Source organism: Ascaphus truei, chromosome 19 (assembly GCF_040206685.1).
Source record: "Ascaphus truei isolate aAscTru1 chromosome 19, aAscTru1.hap1, whole genome shotgun sequence".
Classification (NCBI taxonomy): domain Eukaryota; kingdom Metazoa; phylum Chordata; class Amphibia; order Anura; family Ascaphidae; genus Ascaphus; species Ascaphus truei.
In genome coordinates this window covers 2894546-2905660 of record NC_134501.1, presented here as the reverse complement: position 1 = coordinate 2905660, position 11115 = coordinate 2894546, and the positions used below count along the sequence as shown (strand labels likewise).

The window sequence follows — 11115 nt, the reverse complement described above, 5'->3', positions numbered from 1 at the left end:
AGCTTTCTGTGTTTCCTATGGATCTGCAAAAACTCTCCCCAGCACTAGAGTAAAAGACTTTAGGGATCAAAGTATCTTAACTACACAACTGAAGCAAAAAAAAAACCCAGCACAAAATTCAGACACAATATCACAATCATGAGTGTTTAAATTTGATGAACCCTGGGGTGTGGTGTTGTATTCAGATTGTCCCAGTTTTGCAGCTAAGAGACTGAAGAATGCTCTTCGGAGCAGGGACTCCTTTTCCTAATGTCACTTTTATGTCTGAAGCACTTCTTCCCATTATTTGTTATTTATATGATTAGCACGTGTATTACTGCTGTGAAGTGCCATGTACATTAATGGCGCTATATAAATATATACACACACGTTTATCTCCTTTCCAAACTACTTTCCTGTTTCTCAGAGAATGTCAGCCATGCAAGACTTTAACGCAGCTTCAGTTTCACCCAAAGATCATGTACAGAAAGTAAATAACCATGTATTGTGATTGTCTTTAATGTTTAGCATTAATAAAATCGCACAGGTAAAGGTCATTGTTGTGTTACAAGTCCCTCTGACAGGCAAAGGGTGAAAACACTCATTGCTTCTCAATGACTGGCACGTTTAGCCAATCTGCTCAGGGAGTCCCAGTCTAGGACCTTTTTCCCGACAAGACTGTCAGCTGCCGGCCGTTTCACCTCCAGGGTAATATATAGCATAACCCCCTAACCTTACCCTGAAAACCCATAATTGTACTAAACATCAACCCAGTGTTTAACCTTTGTTAAGGAACACTAGAATTATTGTGAAATTGTGAGGAATCGCAACCCCCTAACAGTGCATGCGAGATCAGATGCATTGTAAGGACCCCCAACCCTCGCTAATAGCGCGCCTGAGGCTAAGGCCCCGCTCCCAGAGTCAGCGCACCTGCGCTGCTGACAGGCGGTGCGCTGACATACACAGACCGCGATCTGCGGTCTGTAGGGAGCGGGAGGTGGGAGGTTTGATCGGGAGGTGGGAGGTTTGATCGGGAGGTGGGCGGTTTGACAGGGAGGGGGGGCGTGGCTTGAGCGGAGGGACCCGCTACTCTCCCCCCCCTCCCTCCACGGACTCGGGCTGGAGCTGGAAAGTAAGTTTAAACACACACACGCAGGCACTCATTCATATATATACACACACACACACACACACACACACACACTCATACACACACTCATACACACACTCATACACACACACGCGCGCACAGGCAGGCACTCATATACACACACACACAGACAGAGGCAGGCACTCACGCACTCGGGCACACACACACACACACACAGATAGGCATGCACGCACTCAGACACACACACAGAGAAAGGCACTCACCTGCTGTCCCTCCACACTCCTCCCCGCTCCCCGAAGCCTCTCCTCCCCATTGGCTCACAGCCACACACGTCAAAGCTAGAAAACACCATTCTCTGGTGTCTCCAGCGGCTGACGCGCTACAGCGTGTAATCAGCTGTGCAGCCAGTGGGGACCGGCTCGCGAGGATTCCCCTGCTGGTGGGGGAACTCGCGACCCGCCGCCCGCGCCAACGAGCGCAGCGGGACCGAGGCCTGAGATCAGTTGCATTGCAAATTCTTCAAAATTTGGTTCAATTTTCAAATTACCTGAAAATTGTAGGGAACCCTTTAGTGATGGACAGGGGACCTCTGCTGTAACACATTTCCTTAACCCTTTACTCTAAAGTTAACCCCTAATGGTAATAACTTGCCCTAGGGGCAAAACAAATGGCGACTGTCCTTGGCAGCAGCAGGTCCCATTAAGCCCTGTACCTGCATTTAGAATTATAACCCCATAATGCAAGAGACACCTGTAACATATAATGGTAAAGAAAGAACTAAAATATCCATGGATGTAGGTCAGAACCCACGAAATCATGTGGCACGGAAGGCAGCAGCCCATTAAAAACCTCAGCCAAGTCACCATCCCTTAAGCACAGCCCCATTATATTCGTCCACTAACACGGCAGAAAAGGCCCCAGTGGAAAGATACAATATGGAAAGGACACAGCTTGCCGTCTTAGACAGCCTCTTTATTTAAAAAGATATACAAGAGTAGCAGCATTAATAGTAAAAATGGCATCATGTTGTAAACCAAATAGAAATAGGATAAAATTGCACTGATGAGCTGGTTCCCAGTCACTGCTCTCGTCTGCCTGGGCCCCCAGACGCCCACGTGACGGGTCCCCAGGTAAGCCACGTAGCAGTCACTTTCCTTGGCATCAAGCAGCTCATTTGTCGTCATTAAGTAGCACCCTCTAGCAGCATTCCGAGCACATCTCCGTGTCCGTATTGTGGGCGGGTTACCGGACCCATTAGTTTAAAAAACCTCAGGTTAAAAACACAGGCATCCTCTGACCACTCAGGCGAACGTTTCCCCAGAAAGTCTATAAAAGCCTTTAAAAATCTCACTTTGCAACATTCTGAAAACGAATGCAGGCACCTCCATAGTGTAATTCCGTGCACACGGGGCACACGCCCCCACACAGCCTTTAGTCTGGAAGAGCAGATTTCTGTTTCCTGTTACTATGTGGCGGTGTTAGCACACCACTTGGCATCGGTGAAGTCCTATTTTCTTCCGCCAACATGGCCTGCTTCATGTGAGCCTTTTCCTGAGAGGGAAAGAAATACATGGTTATAAACAGGCGATAATGGTATCGGCAGTCTAACCAGTCACCCAAATGCAGCAAGTGGGAAAAAAATAAATAAGTAAAATACAAATATTCAGCATGTTCCATGTAGATCGCCCACCACAAACCAGATAGTCTGATTGTCTATATATAAAGCAGCTAGCGCCCAAAATTGGTTATCTGCTGGCAACACCACTGAGCCATTTCTTCTTGCTACATTAGACTGCTGATGTCCGTACAGTTTGCTGTTGCAGTTAAATACACACAAAACTGACAAGCATCTAACGGCAGTGTAGGCTAGTACAGGGTACAAACACTATGTATGGCATTAGGGACAATTGCAGTATGAGTCACTACTGCTAAATGGGAAAACTCGTAAAAACACTCCCATCAACTGCAAGAGGCCGGAAAGGGATCCAGAAACAGACTTCTTATACATGTTATGCAGGAGTTGTGACGTGAATTTCCTGTGCAGGTTGGAGTAGTGGTAATGTTTTGAAGAACTTTGCCTCTGCTTTGAATTTACACAAAGTATAATCCGGCCATTAATTTATAGATGGCCACGAACCAAAGTTACCAATCCAAAACATTCACAATGGTTACAAAATTGCCTTCCAACCATAATTCTGGTCCGAGCTGGCTGGTACTTAATCATGAATTGTCTCCCCAAATGTCAGACTAGAAGCAAAATGACTATTACCCAAAATTAAAAAAAAAAAAAAAAAAAAAAAACAATTGGAGAAGGGATAGCTGCTAAAATGCAAGACCAATGCTTTTCTGTGCAGCAAGGAGTATAAATATTCAATTTCCAGCCATTTGAATGAGGACAGACTGCATATTAAGTGGTTTTTCCATAAGCACAGAATGGTAGAGGATTAGAGCGATAACTCACCAGAAGATCCAAGCAGCGTGTGTGCGTCTGTATGTTGTGCACATCTTCAGGATCAATGCCACGGAAGTGTTTGACTTTTGAGCTTCCGACTTCTCTCACAGCCAGAGTAAACGGGACCATCCATTTCACGCACTCCTCCATTTTGCTCCATTCATAACCTGTAAGCCAAGCAAAGTTATTGTATGTGGCCTTGTCCCGCAGGAAGCAACAACAGAAAGCATTAGAGTCACATACCTGAAACCTTTTGGACTAGCTCAGAGGATGTAAAGTGGTATAAAGCAGAGGCAGCAAGGACGCCGTAAGTGTATTCCAAGCAGCCAATGTCAAGCACGCATACATCCAGCAGCTGGAACACAGCAGGAAACAGTCTTGTAAATGGACTGAAACATGCCCAACAAATATACTGCCCGAGAGATGTTAAAAAATGCCTCACCTCTGCTATTTCTACATACATCTGTTGCGGGTACTGGGGAAGTAAGACCTCATGAAGTTCTTTTAGATAGGCAACCTGCATGTATACGTTAAGCCAAGACACGACTGTCATTGGACTTAAGCTCCACTTAAGATCCTAAAGAAAAGAAATTGCAGTTAAAATGCAAGAAAACCCACTAGCAAGTGTTCAAAAACCAGAGGTGGCCAACCCCAGTCCTCAAGGGCCACCAACAAGTCAGGTTTTCAAGAACATCCCAGCTTCAGACTAAGCCACCTGTGCTGAAGCCAGAAATAAAGGTAAATATCTCTGGAATGGGCGCGATTATCTTAGCTAAGAACAGCACTGAGCTCCAGGGGAACCCCCCCTTTGAGGTGGGGGTGGGGGGGGGGTGCTACTTTAAACATTTCTGTACACAAACATCGATTAAACCTTTTGTAGAGTATGCTTTGTAGGACTCTTTGGCAGCAAGCTTGTTATGTAGTGAGCTTTCTGCCAAATCAGCCCGCTCTGTATAATAGACTAGCGTAGGGGTGGGCAACTCCAGTCCTCAAGGGCCACCAACAGGTCAGGTTTTCAGGATATCCCTGCTTCAGCAAAGTTGACTCAATCAGTCCAAGCTTCAGTACAGGTAGCTCAATTAGTGGCTCAGTCTTTGACTGAGCCACTGATTGAGCGACCTGTGCTGAAGCAGTGATATCCTGAAAACCTGACCTGTTGGTGGCCCTTGAGGACTGGAGTTGGCTGCCCCCGATTTAAATGTACAGATAAGGGACCTTTACCTTCATCACGATCAGTTCCATACACAGAATTTCATCTTCTGTACAAGCACCGTCCGTAACGTAAGCAAACTGGTGCAATTTAGGAGGGTAGATTTCCTGGAATAGAGAGATGAGCAAGTTTACAAGACAGGAGGGAAAAAAAAAAAAAAAAAAAAGTTAAACTACCCTTCAGAACAAAAAAAACAAAAAAAAAACACGATGCACAAACCTCCAGTTTTGCAGCGATGAACAAAGAAGAAATGCCAATAAGTTGCAGTCTAGTTTTGACGATGTTTTGTTGCGTTGCCATGTACCGATCAAAGAAATCCTGTGCCAAGTAGAACGTGTCCCTATGAAGTTTATAGACTTCACAAACCTGAAACAAAAAACAAACTGCCATTTAGGAATCTTACAGACATGTCACAGGACAGGGGCACACAAACTTTATTTGCTGTGCCCCCCCCCCCCCACTCGCCTGTCGGTGCACCCCCCTCCTTTACCTCGTGGTGTCATATGCCGCGTTGCCATGTCACGTGTTCTACTTACTGAGGTTCAGCCGGCTTCAGAGGTTGCAGAGGCCTTGGGGGAAGAGTACGGGACCTCTGCAACCGCCTGCGCCCCCTCCCCCCCCCCCCAAAAAAAAACATCTCGCACCGCTGACATGAACCAAAGAGCTAGTGACAATTTTCAGCCAAACCAACACAAAACTGAACTGCTTTGGCAAACGTTTAGTTTGTAAAGGCCCCAATGGCTTATGGATTGTTACTTGCATACAATCGAGTATGGCCACAACTGACGCTTTCAGGTGCAGTCCAAGGTTACAGCTGAGCGCGACATATCTATCAAAGCACCATTACACAGGCTTCTTACAGTACAGCGCCTGTAATCTCACATAGCAAAACCAGCTGGTCACAGAAGGCAGTCAGTATGAGGGGGGGGGGGTTCTAAAGACCGGTCCTGTAACAAACTAGCTTGAGTTTAACCCTTGAACTGCCCCCCTAGACATAGCTACTACTTCATGGGGTCCGAGATGTAGCGGCTACTTCTAAAAACCCTGCTCGTTCCAGTAGGGAACATTGTGACCCGCTGTCCTATGGAGCACAGAACGCAATCTGAACGGAGAGAGGACTCCTCCCCTCAGTGACGGAAGCGATCCCGTGACAAGAGTGCTGGAACCCCAAGTGTTAAAAAGCACAGAAGCGGCAGCAAAGCCATTTTCTTTCTAATCTTCGAGACCTAACAGTTTTTACTGTTAAAATCCCTTGCTCCATTCCTAAGCACTTAAAAATATTTAGCTCTCCAGTCTATAGGTTACTATGCAAACCTCAGATAGGGACAATAATGATTTTTTAACTCTTTGAGTGCCTCACTACGTAGCCGTCACAGGTCTGGTACTCCAGGGGCCCCATGATGTAGGGGCCACAACAGGCTCAGCAGGTTTTCCACGGGGAGATCACACTGAACTCTGCCCTAATCGGCGGAGGAGTCACTACTGAGTATCTGTAACGCCACAAACTCAGGATAGCAATGTGCTTTGTGTGGTGCAAGGGGGGAGAATGGGGGGGGGGGGTCGCCCCTCTAGGCAATCAAAAGGTTAACACCATAACAATGATCAGTGGGCAAGATAGCAACATTAGACAAGCTAAGCACATGGGGGTGCACATGGGGGTGCAGCTTTAAATGCCAACTAGATCAAAGTGATAAACGAATAAGGCTGAGCCCATGCTGCTGCACACGGCGCGATCAATGCCGTAAGGCATTGATCACGCCATAGGCCGCGCGCGACAGCAGGAGGGGGCGCGCGTGGACCAGTGGAAACCGATTTCTCAGCGCGACGGACAGGTCACGTGAGAGGTTTGCCCAATGAGGTCAAACCAGCTCCATGACATCCCTAGACACGCCCCCCACGGCGCATCTAGCATGGCCAAAAAATGCACCCGCATCACGCAGCCGGACACCACTTGGACGCAAGCAGTATGGACCCAGCCTAAGAGTTAAGAATGTGCATTGTTTTCTAAAAATAAATATATGCGCCTCATAGATAAACCACGTCTTGGGCTTAGGTCTGAAGCCCGCTGTTGAGGCAAATACCTCACCTCCATGAGCCAGTCCAGAAGGATTGCCCTCATCTTAGGTTGCAACTGAGGGTGCTTCTGTAAAAAATTCTTATCCCTCGCGTACACACGTTCTTTGTTCAGCATGTTTCTCCACACGTCATCTTTGTTCGCCCAGCTACAAAGAACAGAGTTAGCAAATAAAATAAAGCAAACGCATAAGTGTTCTCAAAATGTGCAATAATAAACTCTAGCTGTTGCGTTTCCATTAATGTGAGACAGATATAGATACACACACTTTATAGCCCAAGTCTCTCATACCCTATTTTAGGAGTGGAGGACAAGCCCAGAAAGCAGCCCTGGTGATAGTGGAGATGGGCATGTGTAATATTCAGTGCACCAAAGACGTATTAATACAGAACGCAGTTTCCATTCCTTGATAGAACATTCCAACAAAATCACATGATTTGTTTGAAGCCGCCATCAACAAAACTTAGAACTAAGTAGGTAGACTCGGGCAGCGACCTGGTATTAACCGCCAAACATTAATACTGCTTGATGAATTTGGCACACAGTTTACATGCTCCAACTATTTATCTTTTCATAACGCAAAGATTTATGAAGCAGTCCCATTCAATGCAATATACAGAACAATTCACATCATTTAAGAAAAGATTGTTGCAAGATCAGCCATTTTTAGCAAGCAGGGATGCTACCCATTACATTGCCCTATGGACGCCATCTTAATTTTCAGTTCAGCCCGAAAGTCCCATTCTGTGTTTGTTTTGACATATTTTGAGTGCCATTCAAGCACTTAAGTGGTCAGTGAATTTCTTTAGCATTAGTAAAACAAGTCACTGGCCCAATGTCCTAAAAATGGGCCAACATAAGATCCCACATCGATTCAGATACGTACACTCGTCATATGACACATACTTGCATGGGCCGTTAGAGACTTAGCACAGTGGTGAGTTTGTCCAGGTATAAAAAAAAGTGAATTACCCCAGAGACGGAAGAGGCGAGGCTCGGACGGGAGTGAACCGCAGAGGTACAAAAAGAGCAAAGCCGGCAGGGTGTGGTTCGTGCACTTCTTTTTCAGGTGTGGGAATTAACTTGTGGGGGCTTTTACAGACGGTTCCAGTGCTCTGAGGCCCCTACGATAAAAATAAAATCGTAAGACATTTCTATAACAAGTAGCCGATAAAAAAACCCCTCATAATTATACCATCTATACAGACATTTATGTGCACACTACTTAAAAACTATTGAAAGCTTAAAGAATACACATACTGTGCCACATTAAACATGGATTTCATAAACACCATTTTATAGTTCTAGAGCACATAGAAATGGGTCTACTGGTTGCTCCCAATTTGAACGTTTGGCCGTGGAGTGTTTGCAATGAAATAGAAACAGGTCTAACTTTAACACCAATTAATATGCTTCATTATTAAAGCAGTGTACAGGAACAGGTATAGAAAGGGTGCACAAGGCTGTGACATTTTACATTTTCCCAGCAGCAGTTGAAGTAGTGCGAGTGCCTCCTATTGTAGTGTGGTATAGGACCAAATGTATGTTTGGATTTGTAGCACAAGTCACAATTAGGCTTTCAGGCCTACATGTGTAAAGTTAAATAAAAATATATATATATAAAAAAAACAAGATAGAAACTGTCTTTATGTGCCAATTTTAGATTAATTCAGCTCCAACTATTTACAACTACAATATATATTGTCAAGTATAACCTCCCTTGATTAACCCAAAATCACATTTATTAAGTTATAAAAATAGGCCTATTCATGTTTTTACAGCACAAAACAGCAGTTTAATTTAAGAAGAAAAAAATGAAGGATTACTTTAAGACCAATTATTTGTAATCCAATAATCAAGGGTTTCTTAAATAAAAAAAAGTGATTGAGCAACCTGTGCTGCAGCAGGGATATCCTGAAAACCTGACCTGTTGGGGGGTGGGTTGAACACCCCTGCATTAGAATAAGCATGACCTATATGAAATGCTGAGACCCCATTTCCAGGCCCCATTGCTAATTACCCTGTTTTCACATTGCTTTTTCTTGCTCATTTCCAGTTTGTCCAACTTTTCATCAAGATCTGGCAAAAACTAGGGAGCAGAAAAATAAAAAAATAAATGAGATGTGCAAAATGAATGCATAAAGTTACATTCATTCAGGAGCCCAAACAGTTTCCTGGCTCTTTGTATAGAACTTACAATAGCAACATCTGCCTTCCTCTTCCTTGGGCGCATTGCAGAGCTTGCAGAGCCTGCGGTGCCTGCTCCCTTTGCACAGAGCTCTTCTGCAGGGTGGCTAAAATACATTCATTTACAGAAATAAATACATAAGCAATAGGAAGGATCCAATGCCCACGGATTACTGTGGGGTTCTATGGCTGGCATGCCCTGCAAACAGCATGCAGACACATACCTCATTACTGGCATCTTACTGGGTATTGTGGGTGCAGGGGGGGCTTCTGGCCTGCAATGCAAAGCATGAAGGATAGAAATGATGGGACCCCCCACACACAGTTTAGGCAGTACAGGGTAGAAATGATGGGGACCCCCACAGTTTGGGCAGTACAGGGTAGAGGTTCCCCAGCCCCACTAAGCTTTGGCGCCGGGAAGGTGGAGGAGGGGAAGTCAGCAGAGACAGGCCTGAGAGCCCACACCCGAAATACTGCCTGCCCCCACGCCCCCCTGCAGGATAACCCCACGCCCCACCCCCCGACCCGGAGACCTTATGTATGAACTGTGCCCCCCCCTCGCTAAGTGAAACAAGACGGTGAAAATGGCCGCAGAGACCTTTATAGAGGGGGAGGGGAGAGGCGCTTTCCAGCCCCCACCCTATACAAAAAGGCCGTGCACTACCCCAAAAAAACAATTACAACCCCCCCCCCCCCAAAAAAAAATGCAACACCCTATGGGTGCCGGGGTAACCCGCACAGGGGCTGCAAGCCTTGGGCCCTGAAGGAGCCACACATCGCTGCAGCAGTGAAAGGGTTATTTGTTGCACCCCCTCTCGCATTCTATGTATAACCCCCATAGAGGGGGGGGGGGTAGAGAACCGGCAGGTCTCCCCCTCCCCCATAGATCGGTGCAGCTCCCCCCTCCCCCCCACATAATTGTACCCAGCCCATGCAGACAGGAAAGGGTTACAGCGCTGCAGCATGGGTCACATCCCCTAATAGCAACACCCTTAGGGTAACATTACCCCAGCCCCCCCCCCCCAAAAAAAACGAGACAGTAAGAAGGGGGGGGGGGCAGGCAGATGCAGACCCCCAAACGGGCGCAACCCCACTGCGGCTGCCCGCGCCCGGTCCTTACCTAAACAAGTGGGGTTCGGGGAGCAGCTGTGTGCGGGAGGGGGGCAGCTGTGTGAGGGAGGGGGGCAGCGAGTGGGACAGGCCTGTGTGTGAGAGACCGGGCATGGAGACCTGTATGGCTGCTATAGGGGCATGGAGACCTGTATGGCTGCTATAGGGGCATGGAGGTATTGGTAGAAGGGATCTCGATCCTGCAAGAGCAGGGGTAGGAGAAGTTTGGGGTGGGGGGCAGTAATGTGCTATACAGGGAGCAGGATACTATAGGGCCGGCGGTATGGGAATGAGAAGGGTCTGGCGGCAGGACACTATGGAGAAGGGTTAGGGGGGGAAAGGAGACACTGCAGGGAGAGAATTAGGGCTATATATGGCGGATATAGGGGTATAATAAAAGGAGTGAATAGTACAAGGAAAGGGTCCACGGGTGGCGGGTGTATGGGGGGGGGGGGGATACGGATGGCGGGTGTATGGGGGGGGGGATACGGATGGCGGGTGTATGGGGGGGGGGGGATACGGATGGCGGGTGTATGGGGGGGGGGGATACGGATGGCGGGTGTATGGGGGGGGGGATACGGGTGGCGGGTGTATGGGGTAGGATGCGGGTGGCGGGTGTAGAGGGGGACGTGGCCCGCGCGTGTAGCTGCAGCAGCTGCCGGCTCCGGATGGCCGCCCTGCGCTGGCGGGCTCAGCCTTTATACCGCGCGACGCTGGCGCTCCCCCTTTTATACCGCGCGCTGGCGGCACTTTCAAACCCCCCTCCGCAGGCGCCTCTCACTCACTCTCTCGCCGGCTTCTCGCACCTCCCGGAGCCGCTTACTCCCGCCTGTAATCCCACCGGGTAACCGCGCAGCACCTCCACCCCCCCCCCTCACCTCCCGGTTATAAGCGCCGCGAGCCCAGCACCGGCGCGCGGGAAGGGGGCGGGGTTTGTTGGGAGGGGGCGGGGTTTGTGGGGATGGGGCGGGGTTTGTGGGGAGGGGTGGGGT

General features: G+C 47.9%; 1 protein-coding gene across 3 annotated transcripts; it reads right to left on the bottom strand.

Annotated features, from left to right (window-relative positions):
• Positions 1 to 1862: 1862 nt before the first annotated feature.
• Positions 1863 to 11056, bottom strand: CCNE1 (cyclin E1). Of its 3 annotated transcripts, none has more exons than XM_075576310.1 (12): positions 10134 to 10552; positions 9238 to 9288; positions 9024 to 9120; positions 8847 to 8915; positions 7799 to 7950; positions 6839 to 6974; positions 4972 to 5118; positions 4764 to 4859; positions 3985 to 4119; positions 3786 to 3897; positions 3552 to 3709; positions 1863 to 2641 (listed from the first exon to the last, which is right to left on the bottom strand). In XM_075576310.1, the coding sequence occupies exons 1-12, from the start codon at positions 10235 to 10237 to the stop codon at positions 2522 to 2524; spliced, it is 1377 nt and encodes a 458-aa protein (XP_075432425.1). In that variant the 5' UTR covers positions 10238 to 10552; the 3' UTR covers positions 1863 to 2521. The 3 variants fall into 3 exon arrangements, with proteins under 3 accessions (XP_075432425.1, XP_075432427.1, XP_075432426.1); XM_075576312.1 differs by lacking the exon at positions 10134 to 10552 and adding an exon at positions 10909 to 10978 and having other exon boundaries at positions 1865 to 2641; XM_075576311.1 differs by lacking the exons at positions 9238 to 9288; positions 10134 to 10552 and adding an exon at positions 10909 to 11056 and having other exon boundaries at positions 1869 to 2641.
• Positions 11057 to 11115: the final 59 nt, after the last annotated feature.